Below are 22,142 nucleotides of genomic sequence, written 5' to 3' on the forward strand. Positions count from 1 at the left end.
GTCCTGGCTTTGGTGACAAATGCCAGCTAAGGAATGAGCTGTTGTGTGCTGAGACAAGGACAATGGCTACAGCAACCCCTCAACCAGCCTTCCAGACTTGGTGCCCTCCATATGTGTTGGACTACAACTCCCATTAGTAAGTCAGCGGGCAGTTTGCAGCTGCCATGTGGGAAGCCAGGCTTACTCCGTGCCTGAGAGACGTGCAACGAATGCTATTTTTAAAAATTATATCTACCGTCACCTTTTGAAAGTTCAAAACACTTTGCAACTATTGGGCTTCTCTACACCAGGCTTTTATCCTGCAATCGAGATTGGTTACTCACAGAAGTTTGCAGGTCTTTTACATGATATTGTCAACCTTCAGGGCCTCTCCCATGCTTTGTGACCATTTCTGCGGCTTTATTTGTAACAAGGAAAATGCAGTGTTTAAAAATGGCCATTTCAATCTTTCCATGTAATCACAGAGTTGCACTATAACCACAGTGCCATCTAGTGGCTGTATAACAAAACATATAGAACTTGCAGAGAAATGAAATCCTTGGGGATAAAAGGGGAAAGCGTGTGTAAAGGGATGATCTTAATTCCACAAAGAATCTGGAAGCAGAAGTCCCAGTAAAGTTGAGGGATAAAAAGCCTGGTGTAGAGAAGCCCATTATCTCAGTCCTTCTCACAGCTCCCCTGTAAAGTTAGTCCTGGTCCACTGTAGATCCCCCCCACCCCCTTCCTCACCCCCCCCCCCCCCGCAAAAGAGCTGTACAAAAAGACTGTTATTCTGGACCAGGTAGCTACAAAACTGGCTTGGGCAGACAGAGTCACTGTGTGGCATTTGGGTGGCAAATATATATGTTGCTGTTTTCCGTCAAGGAGGCCAGAAGAACTATTACCATTTTGAGTTATTGACATTTTAATACCCCTGGAAATCAGAAACAGCAGTGGAATAACAACCCATTTCTGACTGATAAATTCAAATCAGTTCACTTGGGCTTGTTACATAATGGGCACTGTGACTCGGCTTTTAACCACTGCGTAAAGGGCAGCGAAGAAGTCATGGTGAACCTCTTGGGCTGACACATTCTAGCGCTGCTTACTTTGCGCCTGCACCCACGGCCAGCTCTACAGTACATCCTGAGCTAAGCAAGCTAGTATTATTAGCCCCATATTTGGGAGCGGGGGGAGAAAGGAGCTGAGAAACAGTCACCTCCCAAGGCTACCCAACGAGGTGAGATCTGAACTCGGGACTTTGTTTAGCTTATTAGGCTGCCAGCTTAGCCCCTAACACGGCAAGGCCAGGTCATTAGGCATTTCTTGGCTTTCCCTTGTTCCAGGTCAGGGATACGGAACCTCTTGCCTGCGGGCCTAATCCAGCCTTTGGAGGTTCTGCCTCCAGCCCACACAGCCTCCTTGGGATTCTCCCGGAGGTGCGGTTTGGCCTCCAAACCGACACAGGAATTCAGTGTTACTATGCTGTTGATAGCAGCGGAGGCTGGTGGCTCCGATGTCAGTGAGGCAGTGAATCCGCTCCGGGTTTCAGTCAGAGCCAGTCAGAACTCTAAAGGAGCTCTCCAGAGTTCTGACTGAAACCCGGAGCGCATTCACTGCATCACTGACACCGGAGCCACCAGCCTCCGCTGGTTGATAGCAGCATACAGACCATTTCACACACTGGATCTTGATGAGCAGATCTTCCCAGCAGGTTGTGCCCCATCCATCAGGTCTGTCTCCTACTCAGTAGCACCCAAAACCTACTGCCTGAGCTGGCTGCTGCCGCATGGAGCATTGCAGGATGGTGCACAGCAGGATGCCTGAGACCTCGGCACCTCTTTTGACAGACAATTTCAGCTGCTGGTGCTCTGGAAGGCACCAGGTGGCTGAGTGCTACTGTGAGCTGCAGTCTCCGAACTGGGGTGGGGGAGGGGAGGATTGTGACTCCAAGGAGTCCAAAGCATGAGCTGCAATGCTAAGACACCAAATGTGCTAATGGGGCTCTGTCAATATTTAATGAAACAACCACAGAGACAGCAACTGCCTGTCACAGCGGGCTTTGAGGCCACATAGCCCCATCCCACAATGCGCACCATGCAACCTGCACTCGGTCCCCCTGCCAGATCCTCATGCCTAGAGAGGGACCAGGCAAATGGGGCGGGGGGAGCAAGAGGCGGGCTGGACCATGTGCACTGATCTGCTGAGGATCTCCTATGTGCTGCAGAAGATGCATGGGGGGGGGGAGTGGCATGCAGGGGAATCACAGATCAGAGAGGGCAAGGGGGCGCCTCTCCCCACCTCCTCTCCAAGCCCCTGGTAGCCTCCAGGCCAGGGGGCAGGAGTTGGGGCGGGGAAGGGAAGCAGCTCGTGGAAGGAGATCAAGCTTCCACGGGCCAGAAGGGGAACCTCTGTGGGCCAGCGGCTCCCTGCCCCAGTTGTAAGGCATGTCCCTGGGGCCACAGTACTCACTTTGCAGTGACCTCTTGAGCCCAGGAGCACAGCGAATGTCCCTGGCAGCCAACTGTCCTAAGGGAAGGTCAGTGATGGTGGTGCACTGCCTTCCAGGGAAGCTCGTGGACATGTGAAGCTGCCTAATTTGGAGTCATTGGACCACCCAGCCTAGTGCTGACCTGACTTTTTTAAAACTGGAGATGCCAGGGATAGAACTAGGAACCTTCTGCATACAAAGCATCTGCTCTGCTGCTAAACTAAGATCCCTCCCCACCACTGTACAGTGTCCACCATTACTGATCTTCTCACTGATGAGCCCCTAATATGCTTCCGAAGGACCCAGAGATCCCCGAAAGATGTCTGGAAAACAGCGAGACAAGGGAGTTGGTGTGGGACTGGCAGGACCCCTGTCTGGAGCTCCGCAGCACCCGACACCCACATCAGATGTGTGGACTCGCAGTCCACTGCCATGTATGGGCCCTGTGTGGTACATGGGTATTGGGCAGCTAAACAAACACTCCCAAGAGCTGGATTACTGCAATGTGTTACATGCGGGGCTGCCTTTGAAAATGGTCCAGAAACTTCAGCTGGTCCAAAACAGGGCAGACAGACTGTTAACAGGGACTGGCCAACAAAATCACATTACTTTGGTACTTCCCCAGCTGCACTGGCTGTCAGTCCATTTCCTGGCCCGATTCAAAGTGCTGGTATTAACATTCAAAGCCCTAAAGGGCTTGGGGCCAGGTTATCTGAAGGATTGCCTTCTCCCATATGTGCCTGCCCATACCCTAAGATCATCTTCAGGGGTCCTTCTCCAGGAGCCCCTGCCAAAGGAAGTGAGGTGGGTGGCTACCAGGAAGAGGGCCTTTTATGCTGTTGCACCCTGGCTGCGGAATGAGCTCTCTAGAGAGCTTCACCTTGCACCTTTGTTGTACTCCTTCTGGCACCAGGTGAAGGCCTTTTTATTTTCCCTGCATTTTAGCATTCTAATCTTTTAGCTCTGCTGTTTTAAATCTGTATTTTCAATCTCTGCATTTCTGCTAGGTTTTCCTCTGGTTGTACGTTTATATTATAGTTTTAAGCTTTCATATTTTATATTGTTTTATGCTGTACTTTGTGGCTTTAATTTTTGTGAACCGCTCAGGGAGCTTCAGCTATTGGGAAGCATAGAAATGAAATGAATGAATAAACAAATAAATAAATAAAATTAGAGCTGAAGCGCCTCCATGCAGATCACTCTGGGCGGGACTCAACATCTGGCTATTCCTGCCAGGGTGTGCTTTCCAAAGGCAAGTATGAAAATGCAACATTTCTTAAGTGGTTCTTAGAAGTCCAGATGGATGAATGCCCAGGTCTTCTTTCAGACAGAGGAGAAGCAGCTGGCAGTGATCCGAGTCTGCTTTCTGCACCACCCCCATATGCGCTGGACATGCTTTTCAAGGCAAGTGCTGAGGCTAGCAACTTGAAAATGCGCCGGCAGGCTGAGCAGGAGACAATGACTGTGGCTTGTACTGCTGTGTAGCACTTATTTAGTGGCATCCCCTGCTCAGACATGCTGAAGAAGACACCAATGTAGGATTGCTCTCCCCCCACCCCGCCCCCAGCATTGCTCCCATGCTTTTCACATCGTCACAACAGGCAGAATTATAAAAGGTGCAGCCTTCCCTGCCAGAGAAAGACAGCAGTGGGGAAAGCTGCACCTGCCGTATTTCTGCCTGCCAAGCATCAGTTAAAAGCACAGGAGCCCTGTCACAAAAGTGCCAGCCTTACAGCAGAACCAGGCCGTAACACAAGCCTCTACTTCTCCCCTGTGGCTCACTCACCTATGAAGTTCCCAAGGAACAGTCCAGGGAGAACCTGTGAGAGACACAAAGAGAAATGCCCCTGTGAACTGCAGTTCCTGGGTCTTAGGAACAGTTCTGGCCAGCAAGGGGAACCTTGAGAATCAGATCTAGCTCTTTTCCCAGCACCCCAGCTTCAGCTCTACGTGCTCACTCCTGCCCCTCCCCATGCCACCCCACCACGTCCCCGTGACCTCCAAGGCCAGAGTCGATCACCATCACTCCCATTTCACCATCCTTGTTGCTGCCATTACTAGAACTGCCGTTACTCGTTCGCCTAAGTTATTTAGGTTTTTAACCTGTCTTTCCCTTGGAAAATTGGCTAACTACATTTAAAGCCCGATAAAGTACTAGTGAAGAGATGCCAAAGTACAGCTCCTCTTGAATGACCCTTAGCTCTTCCCTGGCTGCTAAATGCTGCTCTGAAACATCAGAAGACCCCTGATGCTGAATCAGACCCAGGGTCCATCTAGTCCAGCATTCTGTTCACACAGTGGCCAACCAGCTGCCCACAGGAAACCCACAAGCAGGTCATGAGTGCAACAGCATCCTCCCGCCCATGTTCCCCAGCAGCTGCTGTACATGGGCTCACTGGCTCTGATACTGGAGGTAGCACATAGCCATCAGGACTAGTAGCCATGGATCGCCTTCTCCTCCAGGAATTTGTCTTAAAGCCATCCAAATTGGTGGCCATCACTACATCCTGTGGTAGCGAATTCCATAGTTCAACAGTGCATTGCATGAAGAAGCCCTTCCTTTTCTCTACCCTGAATCTCCCACCAATCATCTTCATGGGATGACCCTGTTGGGTTCTAGTATTATGAGAGAGGGAGGAAAATGTCTCCCTATCCACATTCTCCACACCATGCATAATTCTGTACACCTCTATCGCGTCTCCCCTTACTCGCCTTTTTTCCAAGCTAAGCTATCCCAGCTGTTTTAATCTTCCCTCATAGGGGAGTTGCTCCAGCCCCCTGATCATTTGAATTGCCCTGAGCTAAAATGGAGGGGTCTTCCCACACTTCATGAAGAAACTGCAGCTCTACGGGGCTCGCCTGTGGTTTTGTGTTTCTCCAAGCAACTGGCCCTCATGACCTGAGAGGGGCACTCAAGTTTTTCCCTGATGTCTACAAGGATGTTGAGCCTTAGCACTTGGATCACACATAGCTTCACTGGTGTGCGAGAGCCGCACATGAGTTATTTTTAAAAACTTACTATCTAAAATATTTTCTCGCCTTTTAGCATCAGTGTTGTGCCCTAGGGTCCCCTGTGATCCTGGGGTCAGGATTGCAGCTACTTGGGATAGCACAATGGCTTTTCTACATGAGGCATTTATCGTGCACTCGTCATTCCTTACTTATGGTTGATAACAGGTTCTTTAGATGACACTGTGACCCTCCAGTTTCATTTCTGTATCTGAAGAGCACTTTCAGCTAGTTTTTTCAGAGCAGGGAAAATGTGGTATTTAATTGTAAAAGCAAAAGAAACCACTTCTTTCACTTGTATACTGGCGCTATTCTGCTATACCACAGTGCCACCTAGAGGTTATGTTGCAGAAAAGCAGGAAATACTTGACCCGTAGTGCCAAGACCCGTAGTGACTCGGATATCAATTCTGTAATGAAACTGAAAGCAGATCCAGCGGATTAACAGCCTCATGTAGAAAACTGCAATATCTGGGGAATAGGGGCCAAACTGAACAAAGTCACCATGGTGGTGCTCCAGCTTTGGGATACCATCTCAATGGAGATAAAAATGGTGTTTACTTTGCATTCTTTCTAGCATCAAATTAAAATATTCTTGTTTGCCTGGGCATTTTGAAAATAGTTTAAAAATTGAGTTGAATGTACAATCTAAATTGGGTTTAGAATGATTGTTTCATTTTTGTTTTTTTGCTAGGTTTATGGTTTTTGTGCCTCACTTTATTTCTTATAGATATATTATATTGTCTTTATAATTTTATGTACACCTCCTTGGGATTGCCTTTGATGAGGAAGGAGTGGTATAATTTTTACTGAAAGAAAATAAAACACAAAAAGTAAGCAACACAAGAGTCCTGTGTTTCTTTCCCCAAGCATTTTTTAGTCCTGAAAAGCAGCCTCAGAAGGCTGAAAGCAGGAGCATAATGTGCAGCGGGTGGAGATGCTGCCTAACCTTTCCTCCCAACTTCTGCTTTCCCACCTGCAGGGGAAAAGATGTGGGGCCCTCATATTTACCCCCCCCCAAGCAGTGGAGGGTGGTGGGTCCGATGTCAATGGGGCAGTGAATCTGCTCCAGGTTTCAGTCAAAACCAGTCAGAACTCTAAAGGAGCTATCCAAGGTGTGGAAGCACCTTCGATAGCTCCTTGAGAGTTCTGACTGAAACCCAGGGCGGATTCACTGCCCCACTGACATTGGAGCCACCAGCCTCCGCTGCATCCAAGGGTGTGGCTGAGGGATAGTGGGCAGATGATTTTTAATGGACAAACAGCAGGAGGAGAAGACGGCATCTAAAGTTGAGAAATTCTGTACCATTTCAACATTTCTGCTCTTCCACCGGAGGCTCCAGAAGCCACACCGTTCCTGCTGGTGCTCTTTGATCCCCCTGCACTTTGGAGGTGCTGGTTCATCCTGGCGCATGGGAACCTGCCACAGCCATCTGGTCTGCACAGTCAACTTTTCTGCATCCCTGTGGGCTTGTCCCAGATGGAAAAGCACAGAGATAGAAAGGGCAGGAAGACTGTACAGCACGGAGCGCCCAGTTCCCAGCTGAACACCTCCATTTGCTGCACGAGAACACAGCGTGGAAAGGGCAGAGATGTTGTGGGAGCCACGATGCCCTTCCCATGTCTGTGATCAGTGCCAGCTCCAGGTTTTGGGGGGGCACTGGGCAAGCCCCCCTCCATGGGCCCCCTCCCTCCGTGAGTCGGCCTTCTCACTGCCATTGCCACCAGCTGCTATTGCTCCTCGTTCTCATCACAGGTACCACTTGTTTCTTGCTGGACAGGCAGGGAGCCAAGGAGCAAGTCGGTTGTGGCATCTGCTCCTCTTCCTTCACACCACCACTGTTGTCTGGCCCAGAGCAAGAGGAGGTGAACAAGCGGGCGGAAGTCCGGGGGGCTCTTGGCAGCAGGCGCCCGCTGGGCGGTGGGCCCTCGGCAGGTGCCCAGCCATGCCTATCTTTAATGCCACCCCTGTCTATGATTGTTGTTCAGTCGTTATATTCTGTCCCATTTGCCTGGGTTACTCTGGTTACTCTGCATACATAGCAGTGTTCAGCTTTCAACCAGCTTACTGCATTTGAGTCTGATTGTGTGACCCTTGTTTCTCCTGCTACTCTGGTAAAAAAGTACCAGACCTCTCCTGGGCTGTTTGTTTCCCACACCTCCAGCTATATGTTAAAGTGCTGAACTGAGATTGCAGGGATCTGCAGGGCTGACACGTTCTTAGTCAGGAGGGGGGTGAGTGTGTGAGTGCAAGTATGAGTGTGGAATTTCTCCTTTCACACCCTCAGTGTAATACTCTGGGCAATATTTTGGTCACAGCAAAAGCATTTGCTCACACACAAGAAAAATCCACCTTTGCAGTCATCTGAGGGAAGGGAGATCAGCTTTGGAACGTCTCCGACGTCCTGGAGTTTGTGTCTGAGCAACTGCTCCCTGTCTGCAAGCCCTGCACTAATGGCCACTTTCCTCGCCATTCTCGCCACCCCCGTAGAATGTTCTCATGCGCTGGCAGAGTGCCAAGCACATAGGATACGGAGGAGGAGGAACATTCTCTTACAACTTCTTTCAGATGCCAGTTTCATTGTTTAGTTACAGCATTTAAACTAGTTTGCAAACACCACATGCCCCCACCTCCATTTCTTAAGCTCCAGCACCTATTTGAAGATGGATTGCTTCCTGGCCCTGTTGGTACCCATGCCTGTCAGGAGTGTATCTGTATAACCACAGTAACAAATGGAGGTAGAGGAGGACAAATCTACACTATAAACCAAAGTAAGCTTGATGCCACTTTAAAGTCGTGGACTTTAAAGTCCACCTTCCTCCAAGGTATTGCAGTTTAGCGAAGGTGGAGCGTGCTCTCTGGCAGAAATCACCTTAGGCCTCCCCTGGGGAGAGTTAAGTCAGTCGAGGAGGTATGTCCTGAATCTCGTCTAGGGGACAGAGGTGAGGATGGCTAGCAGGCTGAGTGATTTGGGGTTAGCTGCCTGCTCTAGATGGGGGTCACACTTCCCCTCAGGGAGCAAGGCTGCAGCTTATGGCACCGTTTGACCCATCTCTGCTACTGGATTTTCAAGGAACAGTACAGTGGCTAGGAGCACCTTTCACCAGTTGCAGCATGTGTGCTGGCCGTAGCCTTTCTTTTCTGATCAAGAGCAGTCTGCTATCATCTGTGCATCATAACTTTGTGCTTGGACTACAGTTAGGCACTTAATTTTTTTCTCTTCCATCCCCATCCCCTTTTCCTTGTGTGTCATGACTTTTTAAATTGCAAGCCTATGGCAGGGGCTGTCTTTTTTGCTGGGTGATTGTAAACCACTCCAGGAGCCTTTTTTGGCTGAGGAGCAGAATAAAAATATTTAAATAAAAATAAATAAAAGTGCTTGCTACTTGGGCTGCCCTTGCAAATGGCTCAATACCTTCAGCAAAAGGACTGTAGAAGGACTGAGCCAAACACTAGTGAGGCATCCACTTGGCCATGCATTTTTGCTCCAGATTAATGAATGTGGAATAACTACTAGTCCCTGGTCCCCACGAAGCATCCGCCAAGACTGTCTGGAATAACACTGCGCCCATCAGTATGCAGTGAAGATGGGGAGGAGGGGCGGGAATGACATCCTTCAGCTAACCTAATCATCAGCACAGAAGGAAGGTGGAGGTGTGTTAACGGGTGGAATGCACCCTATAGCAGCAATCCCTTGCACCCTAAAAACTTTCCAAAGTTTCACTGAAACATTTTTAGGGCCTTTCAATAAACACGGCTGAAAGCGCAACTATACCCAGAGCAGCATTATCTGCTAGAGCAAGTTTTCTCAGCCATGTCCCCGTATCCACCGTACCTTGTTCATGCCATTGCCCATGACGGTCTGAAGCAATCTCAGCAAGCAGGAGGAGAAGGAGGAGAGCAGGTGTCCTTGGGTGCAATTCTCCCCTCTTCATCCAAATGCCCAGCAAAAGATATTGGGTAGGCTCACCCAGGTAAGATGTACACCTCTAGGCCTGGATCTGTTTTTCCCCCACCTCTTTGGAGTGGCACAGAAAGAGATCTCCTTGTGGTAGCTGTGTGTCTCGTGGGGAGAAATAAATCGCTGCCCCTGCAAAACTTTTTCCTCCTTCTTTGGGGAAAGGTTCTGTCCTCCAAGATGGCAAAGACACGGCTCCTAGAAATGCCTTTTCCTGGTCGTTTTCTGTGGCTGGCACCCTGACAGCCGAGGAGAAACTCCACCTCTTTCGTAATCGTGGGGGTGTGCCAAGGCCCAGCGGAGTTGCTGCTGCTGCAGCTCCACAACAAACCCCAGTGTTCAGAGAACAAGCCCTTTTGTCCTCCTGGCTCTGTGACAAGTAAGGACTGTCAAGGCATGCAGTTGGCTCTGCCTTCCAGCCTCTGTTCCTTAGCATAAGCCATCCTGCCACTTCTCAGCTCAGCAGCCCTGCCAATTCCTGGGACGTCCCCAGACTCTGGGGGAGAGGTGAGGGAGTTGTCGTCCCACCATGCACCACACAGTATGATGGGTGAACATGGCAGGCCTTGAATGTGATGCGTGCAGGCAGAAGGCGGGGGAGATGTCTCTCTTGGATGCTGGAAACCTGTGATTCAGACCAGCGCGTGTGCAGCCGGCAAGAGTGGGAGGTCTGCAGAATACAATGTTCCCAGAGAGCAGAATGTACAAGCAGCAAAAGGCTGTCTAGAATTGGTTACATCCCTGGATGTCACTTCACAAAAATAGACTCTGCAAGTGCAAGGCCACCTCGGGCGGCAGAGAGTCAGTCAACTTGGAAGCAGTTGGCGCGTTGTGTCTTTTTAGCAAGAGGAAGAGTAACAGTAGTCGAGTAATGGGATCATGTGTGACTGTCCTGGCCTTCCACGCTGCATACATAAGATCATCCTGTTACTCTGCTTCTTCCACTCACTAACTGACTGTGAATAGAACAGTGCATTGAAGGGCTGGATTGCTACACAAAGGCCAGATCTATCCATCCATCCATCCATCCATCCATCCATCCATCCATCCATTTATTACATTTCTATACTGTCCAATAGCTGAAACACTCTGGGCATTCATGAAACCAAACTTAGAAACATAAAATTCAAGAACGTAGAAAAATGTAATATAAAAATCTTAAGTTTAAAACAGAATTAAAAACTAAGTAAAAACCAGGATAAAAGTCAGGAGCAGTGCAAAGATCTAAAAAGGCACTAACACAAACTGAGGGGCTAAAAAGCCTGGGAAAATAAAAAGGTCTTCACCTGGCACTGACAAGACCACAATATAAGCACCAGGTGAGCCTTTCTGGGGAGGGAATTCCACAGCCAGGGCGCCACCACTGAAAAGGCTCTCCTTCATAGCTACCCACCTCACCTCATTCGGCAGGGACATATATCACCTGCTTATCAGATTGCCGGCATATCACCTGCTCCCATTCACTGCCAAGGGGCACTGCTCAGCAGACTGCTCTGGTGGATTTGTCAGTTCCAAGGTTTGCCCAAGATATTTTGGTGTGCCAGGTGGAAGAGCTCAGTGGTAGAGAGCCCCTGCTTAGCATCCAAAAGGGCCCAGATTCAATCCCTGGCACCTTCAGCTAAAAGAATCAGGTAGCAGGGGATGGGAAAGACCATGCTGGCAGTCACAGTAGACAATCCTAGGTGCAATGGACAATCGACTTTGAAGGCAGCCTCCCATGTTGACTTGACCCTCCTGGTTCTCTTGTGCACCTCCTGATCATGTCAGTGGGGCTTACACAGGAAAACTCTCCAGGGAGATGTTCCCCATGGTGGGATTTGCCAATCTTTTACTCTGCCACCCTTAATAGCACTCAAGTTACCAACTTTTCAACTGGCCCCTGCTCCTGTGCCTTTAACAGCAGCGTGATCTGCCGGAATTAGCAAGTGATGATGTGTAAATATCACCATGATCTGAAAAGGTTTTTAATATAGCCTTTTCAATTATGTTGTATGACTGTTTTTAAGGTTCTTCTTTTTTATTGTGTTAAAGTGTTATTGTTTTAAATTGTTGCATATTGCCTTGATGGCTTTTTAGCAAATAAGGTGGTATATAAATGTTAAAAACAAACAAACAAACAACCAGCAAATGCCACTGGCTGATTTCTGTACAGAAGAACAGGCCAGGTTGGTTTACTAGTTTGTTTGTCCTGGTGAGTTGGCAATCATAAACATGGTAGCACCCAAACCTGAAAGTGCTGTCTTGTCTTACCTTATAGCTGATGCAAATTATTTAGTATTGATGCCTCCTGTTAGAAAGGCAGCAGAAAAAAACCAAAGTGTTTAACAGTCCCACATATACACAACGCTAAAAAGGAGACCACACCCTTCTTAAATGAAGAAAGGTAACGGCGTTTACTCACAATATGCTTGCATATATTACGGAGGTACAGCGTATAGCCCCAAAGAACAGTTTGTTCAATCCATTTGTATTCTATAACACTCGCAGGAGAGACAGAGAGTAAATACAACCACTCCCAGCAATCTGGGAAGGTCAGAGAGAGACCTGGGGGTGGGGGGTGGGAGGAGCAAAAGGAACAAATCACAGGCAACCACACTGTAGGCTATGGAGATCCTAAGGCTAGCTGTGGTCTGAATTCCCATGAACTAAATGCAACACTGCCCCCTTCCAGTAACTTGCAGATGAGGTTGCAATATTCTCAACAATAGTGGGGTTCATTTGGGGGGGGATTTGGGGGGGAGAACAAGCTAATTTGGAATAACTCAGGGGCAAAAATTAGATTCAGTCAACAGGGCTTAGTCCCGTTCCCGTTACCAGGGCCAGGAAACAATCCTTGGAACCCACGTGTGCTGCCTCCTCCTCCTCACTCGTCTATAACCATGACCAGCAGCTGGCCAGGTTTCCAGGTCAGGGAGCATCATGTCCAGAAGTACTCTCAACACCTCTCATTTTAGAAATTGAGTGCATATTCATATCTGGCTACACCTCCTCCTCAGTCGAATACCACTAGCCATTACAGTGACTGAAGATGGTAGGTGCAGCTCCTTCTTTGCTCTAACCACTCAACATTGGTCTTGTCAACCTGGCATTTACCTGGGTGCCTCACTAGGAAGCAACGCAGGGAACAAACACCAGTGCCTTCTTGCCTGTCTGCTGCTTTCTGGCTGCCTGGCCATGCCTGGTCCATCCAGTCTGCCTTTCAAGTGCAAACTGTTGGACTGCTCAGCAGTCAGTCTTGTGTACGTCTCTCTCCAGCATCCATCTTTTGGTTTCTTAGTTTCCCCATCATCATCTTTGGTGTTGGTGTAGTGGTGGGGAGGCTGAAGGCACATCGTGATCTCTGGGTGGTATTTGTAGACCAGCAAGGGTTTCTGGCTCCCAATAGTTTTAACAATAACAAGTAAACTTGGAAGGGGGGAGGGGGGAATCTGTCATGGCAGGCCTTGTCCTAAGGGCATATCCCTCACCTGTAAAATATGAGCATTAATTTATTTTGGTTTTGACCAGGACTTTGTGCAACACTTCTGGCCAGTGTCAGAATTTTGTGTTAGAATCTCTGATGCGTAATCAGTCAGAGGTAGAGTTGTACTTGCAAATTAAGGGTGTGCAGCCTCAGGCCCTTGGACCAAATCTGGCTTGTCTGGGGGCCCAATCTGGTCTTCCAGGGTTCCTAAGGTGGCCATGGCCCCTTCCTCATGCCCCGCGCTCTTTCCTCCAACCATCGATCATTTGGAGGTTCCCTAGCTTTTGCAGTTTTTTTTTTCTCACTCTAAAACCCAGGTAGAAATGCCTTCCCTGTGGATTAGTTACTGGCAGGAAGAGCTTTAAGCTAAAATAGGCTGGTATTTCTGGAATTTGGCCCTGCCCCTTTTGCCTATGGCCATGCCCACAACTGGAATGCAGACCCCCAAAACGTGTCTGAAATTGAATTCAGCCCTTGGGCACAACAGTCTCGACACCCCTGTTGTAAAAGCAGGTCATCCTGGTGTGTGGCACATGGGGGCCAGCCCATGAGGGCAGCAGGCTGATTTAGGGGGTGCAGGACAGGCTGCATGGCACACACAGTGGTCAGGAAGAAGGGCTGGGGAGCTGTCACCTGAGCCTCTGCCTAATGGTAGGGCTGGCCCTCAGGGTAGCTCTGTCCCCATCACCATTTTGCATTTGGCTCCGGCTGGTGGACCACAGGAATTTGGTAAAAAAAGATCTAGCAAACCTGCAACCTGCTATCATTATTATTAGCATCGTCATCATTTCTGTGAATGAGGCAGGGCAATTGCACAATCAAAGCCCCATCTGGAAGCACTTTATGTAGAGCTTACTCCCAGGAAAGCATCTAAAAGTGCTTCTAATACAATCTAAAAGTGCCTAATTTGGGTTGGATCATGCCTACGGTATTTATGACATATGTACCTTGTTCTTCCTCCAAAGAGGACAGGGTGCTTGCATCTCATTTATTCTCCCAGTGACCCAGTGAGATAGACTGGGCTGAGAGGTGGTGACTAACCCAAGCTCACTTTGTGGTTAAGTTTTATGGCTAGGAGAGTTTATGCACAAAAATGATCTGAATACTGTACAAGATTCAGTTCAGCAGTGGCAGCTCTACATTTTGCCTAGACATGATGTTTGTGTAGTTTTCTGATAATTCTGTGCTTTTTCCTAATGCTTTTAGGGCCAATTTACATCTGAACTGTAATTGTAAGAGACATATGACATCTAACTTGTGGTGTGGGAAGACATTCTTGTCGTGCACAAAACCAAGTTGAAATTGTCTAAATTTAATGACTAAAAACAGTTGTCTGAAGTACACCTACTCTGCTGTTCCCCATACCCACCAACATGTTCCTTAAATCAACATTTCATTTAGATGGGTAAGAGCTGTGCTACTAGCGAGCCATCACAACTTTCCCCAACCTAGTGCCCTCCAGATCTGTTGGACTGCAAGTCCCATCATTCCCAGACAGCATTGCCATTCATTCTCAGCCAGCTGGTACATAATCCAGCCAAGTAGACCCCTGCCTTCTGGTCTGAGAATGGCTGGTAGAAAATATAATGAGACAGAAGCAGTTTGCCATCTTCTCCTGGCAAAACAGAATGCAAATGTTCAAGTCTAGAACTCAGCAGACCTGTTCCAATAATAAGACAGCCAGTGTGGTGGTGTGGCTACAGTGCTGAACTGGGAGCTGGGAGATCTGGGTTCTAGTCCCCATTTAGCCATGGAAGCTCATTGGGTGGCTTTGGGCCAGTCATAGACTCAGCCCAACCTACCTTTGTTGTTGTTGTTGTTGTTGTGAGGATAAAATGGAGAGGATGATTATGTATGCCACGTTGGGTTCCTTAAGGAGGGGAAAAGGTAGAATATAAATGTAATAAACAAATAAAAATAAATAATAATTAACAAATATAATTATTATTTAGATATCTTTAGTCTCAGATACGAGCCATTTGTGAACACCCCCAGCTGGCTTCTCTTCTGAAACTACAAAGACTATACAACAAGACTTGCTTTTGGATCGGCTCCTGGTTTCAGAAGAACTGGCAAAGGTTGTTTGGCTGCCCTAGTGACTTCTGCTGAGAGGCTCCACCATGGCCCCAAAGTACACACTCCTGAGCCTTACGATGGGGGGTGATATAGAGAGGAGGAGAGTGGAAGACATGCCACCGTGGCTCAGTCCTGCTTGGGAGCCATAGCCTCACTGACCTCCGATACATTGTGTGTCTGACTGCAGCTAACGTAAGAACATAGGAGGACTGTGATGGACCAGACCAAATGGTGCTCTAGTCCAGTATTCTGCTTGCACAGCGGCCAACCAGCTGCTCCAGTGGGAAGCCCACAAACAGGAGTGCAATAGCGCCCTGCTGCCAACATCCCCCAGCAACTGGTGTACATAGGCATACTGCCTCTGATCCTGGAGGCAACGTATAGCCCTCATGACTAGGAGCCATCGATAGCCTTGTCCTCCATACATTTGTCTAACGCCCGTTTAAAATTGTCCAGTTCATGGCCATCACAGCATCTTGTGGCAGCAAATTCCACGATTTCTGAGCTGTGTGAAGCACCTCCTTTTGTCAGTCCTCTCCTAGTCTCTAAAGCCACAATCCTATGCACGCTTAGCCAGAAGAAAAGGCCTACAACTCCCAGGGCTCCTCAGCTGGCCATGACTGGTTGGAGTATGCTGGAGGTTGTAGGACTTCCCCCCCCCCTGTCTGAACATGCATAGGACTGCACTCTAAAACACCATAGAAATTATTAATAATAATAATAATGCTATTGTCAGCTGTCAGATATTGTCTGCTTCTTCTGCATATCAGCTACCTGCTGAGTTCTCACATGCAGCCTAATATTCCTACCGCCTCGGCATGAACCCGGACAGCGTCGAGGGGAGAGCACTCTTCACATGCGCAGAGCCACTCTTGCCTCAGGGCGCCAAGCTCAGGCGCCCCCGCTTGGCCCTGGCAACCCTTTATCCCCCGCCCCGGCTCAGGCCCCGCCCACGCCCCGAGGCCCTCCCCAGGGCTCCGCCCACCCGCCTTGGGCCTGCCCCGGTTGCCGTGGAGACGGGACGCGCCCGATGGCGGCGCGGCGGCCGCGCTAGGCTGATGCCGCTGGAGGGGGGGGAGCGCGATGGCCAAGAATAAGGTGGGTGGGGGCGCGGCGGGGCAGGGCAGGGGAGCCCTGGGTGGGGGGCGGAAAGGTGTTATGGGGGGCGGATATCCCTGGGGGGGGACACGTTTCCTAAGCCCCCCCCCACGCGCGCGCACAGGCGTTTGTTTCTCAGAATGCGGCTTACAAGGAGACGCACGCGGGGGAGCGGGGAAGAGAGCGTGGAGGGGGAGCAGGAATAGTTCATAACAGCCTTCCCCAACCTGGTGCCCTCCAGATGTGCTGGACTGCAGCTCCCATCAGCCGCAGCCAGCGCGGCCCACGAAAGCTGCCGCCCAACCCATCTGGGCAGCGCCATGTTTGGCCGTGCTGGCGGGGGCTGATGGGTTGCGATCCAAAACATCTGGAGGGACTGTGGCCATTCTGACTGGGGATGATGGGATGGGAGTCATAGTCCAACACATCTGGGGGGCGTATGGCCATGCTGGATGAGGATGATAGGGGTTGCAGTCCAGCACATCTGGCGGGCACCAGGTTGGGGAAGGCAGGTTTGCAGGAAGCAGAGAGAGCCCCGCTGGGTTAAAACAGGATCAGGAGGGCCCTGTGCCCACAATCTCTCCAGCTGCCTGCCTTGAAAAGAAAATTTAGTTGCCCCTCCCTCAATCATGACAGTGTGGTGGGCATGAGTTAACAGATATTGTACAGGCCGGGAAATATATGTAACTCACACCCACCAGAGTTTATAGCGTGGACAGCTGAAGAATTTATTTATTTATTTATGTATTTGATTTATACCCCACTTTTCTACCAAAAAATGGCAATCAAGGCAGCTTTTATTCTGGGAATAGAAAGCAAAAAAACACACAAAAACCAACCCACCTCTCCATCAAAATGCATTATAAACAACAGTGGAGGGTGGACATGAATGCCATCCCCGCACCGCCCTAGGTTGTCATGTATCTGCCAGCATTTGAAGGTTCATTCATTTTCTGTTAAGTGTCAAACAGGTTTGTGGTACGATAGTGATCAAGCCAAATAAGTGGGGTCCATCCATATGGTCCTGTACTACGTCTAAGAAAGTACTACATTGATTTTCACATTTAAATGCATGCCCTCCAGCATTGCACGGGTGGAAATGAGGACATGGAATATAGCTGCACCCCCAGTTCTTATACAGAGGAGCATCTCATGAGTCCCACCCCACCCTCTGTGTTGCCACATTGCTGAAGGCTCTTCTCTGTGTGGCTGTATTCTGTTATTAAGCATATCCTGTCCTCCAGTGATTTAAAAGCCGCAAGAGTGTTTGTTCTTTTGGTTAAAGATATACTAGAAAAAACATAAGTGCCCTACAATATTCCATAACAATACGTTCTGAACAGTTCAAAACATAACTCGGCACTTGGAGTGGCTGAAATAGAAGCATCAAAAAACGGCAGGATGCCAGAGATCTGTGGTCAGGAGGACCTCTGCAGTTTTTCCTTTAAAAATGTTGATAGCCACAGAGGGGGCCCATGGGGGATCAGAGCCTCAGCACTGGGGGAAGAGAAATGTTAACCCTTTCCCCCATTCTGTTTTCTCAGTTTGAATTGCACTCCCCTGAACTGCTGTTTGCCTTGCAAGGGGTGTGTGAATAACTGCTCCTGTAAGTTTCCTCCCACGGTGCAAATGACATCTCTGAGGGAAGGGCAGCTCATATCAACAAAACAAATGTGTCATCTTCACAAGAAAAGCGCTACAGTGAGGGGAGATGTGGAGTAATTATGACAAATAGGAAGATAAATATGTGTTTACAGTGCAGTCTTCCAGAAGTTCTCCACTGCATTGATGCAACACACACCTCAAGTGCCAGTTTAAGCATCCAACTGCCAGCAAACTCAGGACATACCTGGGAGTTGGCTGGGCAACACTTGACCAAAGGCCACACAACCACTGTGAGAAGTGACCTGTTCCCGGCCAAGACATTTTGTGTCTGCTTTGACCATTTGTAAGACCTCTGTGCCAGAAACAGGGCAGCAGTAGCAGTGGTTGTGCAGCCTCTGGGCTGTGGAGTATTTGGTTCCCAAGCATGGATTTGCACGAATCTCAGCAGTCCGTGCTAGCGCTTGCATGGCTCTCTTAATGCGCAAAATACTGGTCAGGCGGAAAGACACTTGCTGATGTCTGTGGAATGCAGTGGTGGCAGTTCCTGTGATGAAAATATTGAGTCCTGTTCAGCTTTGCTGAGCTGGATTATCCCATGTCTTCGTGATAAAATATTGGCCTGGTTAAATTGCGTGTGTGTGCTAAGGGCAGAATGCTCTTTGGTGAGATGGAGGGGATTTCCCTTATTTCATATATTTTTTTATTTTCATAGATGATGAGTAAACAACTTCACTGCCAACAGATTACAGATTTCTCAGCCAATTAACTGCCTGATGTTCGGCCAACTGATAAATTAATTAACCAATTAAAGATACATATTGCAAAATGTCCATGATGATACTTTTTTGAGGCCACCCAAATGAAGATGACAATATGTCATGAGTATTAGATAATTTACTATTGAAAACAGCTTAGCAGATAAATTGGTGGGGTGTGAGGGCGCCACACTCAGTCCTTACTCTTTGTCTACGTCTCCACCACACCAGGCTACAACACCCAGTGGAAAAGGAAAAGGAAATAAATAGTGAGTTGTATTGCATGATAAATGCAGCTGGTTTTGCTAAACTTGTGGTTTTCTCTGGTAAGGGGAAAGAGAAAGAACTTGTATCCAAAGATTACCTCATCAGCAGTGTACTTTGTTTTAGGGACTGAGTGATGTAAGAGTCAGAGCAAAGTAGAATATTTAAAATTTCTGAACATCAGTATCAAGTTTTTAGGAGCTAGCAACACATTCTTAGGGCACAATCCTATGCATGTTTAGACAGAAAAAAGTCCTACAACTCCTGGCATGCATGTTACGAATTGTAGGACATTTTCCTGTCTAAACATGCATAGGATTGCGCCCTCAGTCACCTTGTTCCTTGTATTACATTTTAGGACATCTGGGTATTTTTCTGCCATGACAGAGGAGGGGGGGCTTTTGGCTGTATTTCTTATTTTTCATTCCTATTTTACTTGCTTCTCCAATTATCTCATTGCAGAACGTAAACTACAAAGGGCCTTATGGTTACCAAAAACTGAAAGAACGGTGAGTGGTGTTTCCTCCTCCTCTTCATAATTTGAAAATCCTTACCTGTTTCTACATGAACAGGAGAGCAGGGAGGTAATTTTATTGACCAGCTGCAGGAATATCTGTTCCTGGGGGAAGTACTGCAGGCAGAAACAGAAACCTCTAAACTTTTTGAGGCAGGAAGAGTGAAGATTCTCCTGTAGCTTTTAAAAGCTGAAATGTAACATGGAGTAGGTTTTAGGCACAAACAAAAGAAAAATTCATCTGGTGTAAGCAATATGCAGAAGCTTCAGATAGGTCCATTTTCCCCTCACTGTCAAGTATTTCACAGGAGTAAACTAGTCCCACAGTAAACCCCAGAAAAGTTCTTGCCTTGCAAAAAAAAATATTACTGGCCTGTTTTCCCATGCACATTCCTATCTTGTCAGTCATATGTGACCTAAAAGAGGGAAAAAAGCACAACTATACCTTTTTTGTCTAGTCACCTGGAGGCAGTTTTCACCCACCATAGGTGGCCAAGAACATAGCTACCTACAAGCCTTAGAGCAAAACTAAGGACAACTGCAGTAGCTATTGAACTCTCCATTTAAATGCTATGGAAGGACAACAGTTCATGACAAATGGAACACTGGAAGCTGCCTTATACGAAGTCAGATCATTGCTCCATCTAGCTCAGTAATGTCTACAGTGACTGGCAGCAACTCTCCAGAGTTTCTGACAGGAGTCTTTTCCAGTCCTCCCTGGAAATGCCAGAGGTTGCACCAGGGACCTTTTTCATGCTAAGTACCTGCTTTACCACTGAGCTATGGCCCTTCCTTACCATGGGACTAATGGGAAAGTAACAAAGACGTACAATGTACAAATGCAGCTATAATGAGAGATTCCCACTTACTGAGGGAGTTTGCCTACTTGGGGGAGGTTGCCTACCTGGGGGTTCTAACCTTAGGAATCAGTTGATCTCCATTTGGAGGGGAAGGCGGGAAACCTCTGAACTTATGGGCTAGGAGGAGAGAGTCCACCCCTTTCCCGTGGGGCATCGGGGCGCCGCTGTTGCCATCGCGCCAAGTGGGCTGAGCGCCTCCTCTCAGCACCCGCCATCTCACGCTTGATGCTGTGCTGGCGCCTAGCATCCAGAAACTGCTGTGGCACCTCCCTCTCCCTGCCAGGGTCACTATCACTCTCAGGAATGTGTACCGGGAGGGGCTCTCCCCCTGGCTTCTCCTCTGAACAGTGCGCAGGTTCCTCTCCCATGGTTTCTATCTCTTCCTCAGAATCAGAACTACTTTGGGGCTCTCTGGGCTCCGATCCAACCCTGACAGTTACAGGATTGAAGAAATATGAAAGTTAGGCAAATAGACAAAATAAGGAACACAGAAGGTGGTCCAAAGTAGGAGAAAGTGAAAGACATAACACTAACAGAACATAAGACATGTTAAATCTCAGAGTGTGTGGGCAGGTGTGTCTTCTCTCTAGTGCACATGGAGGTATATACATGCATATGAAGTCCAGCTCCACTAAATGGAGAACTCCATAGAACCCATGGGAGACTGGGCTGAAATTCCTGTTCAGCCGTGTATTTGATGGATGGCCTAGGTCAGGGGTGAGTCCATCGCTCAGTGGGTAGAGCACAAGCTTTGCATGCAGAAGGTCCCAGGTTCAATCCCTGGCATCTCCAGGTAGGACTGGAAAAATTCCTGTCTGAAACGCCGGAGTGCTGCTGCCAGTCAGTGTTGACAATTCTAGGCTAGATGGACGAGTGGTCTGACTCAGTATAAGGCAGGTTCCTACATTCCTTCCTATCAGTAGGACTGTATAACAGTCCATGCCCCCAAACCTGAGCAGCTTCAATCTGCACTGAAATGCATTCCAGTGTATAGTTTGAGCTGTGAACCCTCCAAGCCTTCCCCATATGAGGAGGCTCCATCATTGGACGCTATTTTGGAAACAATTGTGAAAGTATCCCCTGTCAAGAATGAAAGGATAGCTAAGTGATTAGGAGGTAGTGCTTGGATCCAAAGAACCATACACCTACTTTCATATGCACCCAAGGGAATTGTAGATGTGTGTTCCTCAAATGTTACCCCTCATCTGCATGTCACACCTCTTTGGAAACTGAGAAGCACTTCGGAACCATGCTGTTCAGCCCCCTTGGGAATACCCAATCTGAAGTGCTTTGAATCCTGGCTATACTGTGCAGATCACTCAGGCCATCAAGCCCTTTTTTATGGCAGCTGGAGTTCCTTCTTTTCCTGGTTTCCTTTTCAGTGCCATGTTGCTTTCACATGGATGGCCAAGGAAGGGTTGTGGCAGCCAGTGTGATCTAGTGAACCAAGAATATTTTTTGGGAAACCTGCTTTCCAAAAGATTGTAAAGAGCTCCACAAATGAAAAGTGCAGCATAAATGATACATAGTAGGCTTTGGTAGTAGACCCAGAATTCCTTGGGGGAAGCCATGACAGTTAATCTGCTATAAAGCTGCTATAGGTTTGTAGTGCAGATACAGCTTCACACTGGCATTTCTTCTGGAGCTGTTGGAACAGCCACAGTAGCAGCAGCAACGTCTCAGGACTGGAGAGTAGACATTTTGCATGTTCATCCAGGCAAAGCCATCATCAGTCACCCTCACCCTTTAAAAACATCTTAATATGTTTAGTCTCTCTCATCGTCAGCCACCTTCAAGCCTGTTGTCAGTCCGAAAGGCGAGATATACATCTTTTTAAAAATAATAAATGATTTCATTTGCAAGGTCACTATGAAAAAAGATTAAGTGGATTGTTCACAATATACACGGCACATCCGCAGCCCTGTGTGTAATGGGATGGATGTTTCTTTTTTACAGAGAGCCCCGAGCTTGCATCCGATTCAAGTGTGCCCTCACAAATACCATTTTAGATGTCCTCCGACAACGGCCAGGATGGGTTGAAGTGAAAGAGTAAGGTTTGAGTTCTTATTG

At 48.2% G+C, this 22,142-nt stretch overlaps 2 protein-coding genes across 6 annotated transcripts in view; one reads left to right on the forward strand and one right to left on the reverse strand.

Moving 5' to 3' along the window:
• The window catches only part of DUSP15 (dual specificity phosphatase 15), a 32,752-nt gene extending 16,847 nt beyond the window's left edge, over positions 1-15,905 (reverse strand). The window contains exons 1-5 of one of the 2 annotated variants that reach the window (XM_084854548.1): positions 15,751-15,905; positions 14,703-14,770; positions 11,688-11,724; positions 9,315-10,393; positions 4,257-4,290 (exon numbers count right to left, since the gene is read on the reverse strand). In XM_084854548.1, coding sequence (XP_084710674.1) covers positions 4,257-4,290; positions 9,315-9,335 — 55 coding nt within the window. In that variant the 5' untranslated portion in view covers positions 9,336-10,393; positions 11,688-11,724; positions 14,703-14,770; positions 15,751-15,905. The remainder of the gene's footprint in view (positions 1-4,256; positions 4,291-9,314; positions 10,394-11,687; positions 11,725-14,702; positions 14,771-15,750) is intronic. The other variant, XM_084854549.1, reaches the window with a different exon arrangement.
• A 63-nt stretch (positions 15,906-15,968) lies between these two features.
• TTLL9 (tubulin tyrosine ligase like 9) overlaps positions 15,969-22,142 on the forward strand; it is a 40,985-nt gene continuing 34,811 nt past the window's right edge. For all 4 annotated transcript variants that reach the window (XM_084854544.1, XM_084854545.1, XM_084854547.1 and 1 more), the window contains exons 1-3: positions 15,969-16,074; positions 19,161-19,207; positions 22,029-22,121. In XM_084854544.1, the coding sequence (XP_084710670.1) occupies positions 16,060-16,074; positions 19,161-19,207; positions 22,029-22,121 (155 nt within the window). In that variant the 5' untranslated portion in view covers positions 15,969-16,059. The remainder of the gene's footprint in view (positions 16,075-19,160; positions 19,208-22,028; positions 22,122-22,142) is intronic.

Source organism: Heloderma suspectum, chromosome 4 (assembly GCF_057233095.1).
Source record: "Heloderma suspectum isolate Gila_16-S chromosome 4, 16-S_ref, whole genome shotgun sequence".
NCBI classification, from domain to species: domain Eukaryota; kingdom Metazoa; phylum Chordata; class Lepidosauria; order Squamata; family Helodermatidae; genus Heloderma; species Heloderma suspectum.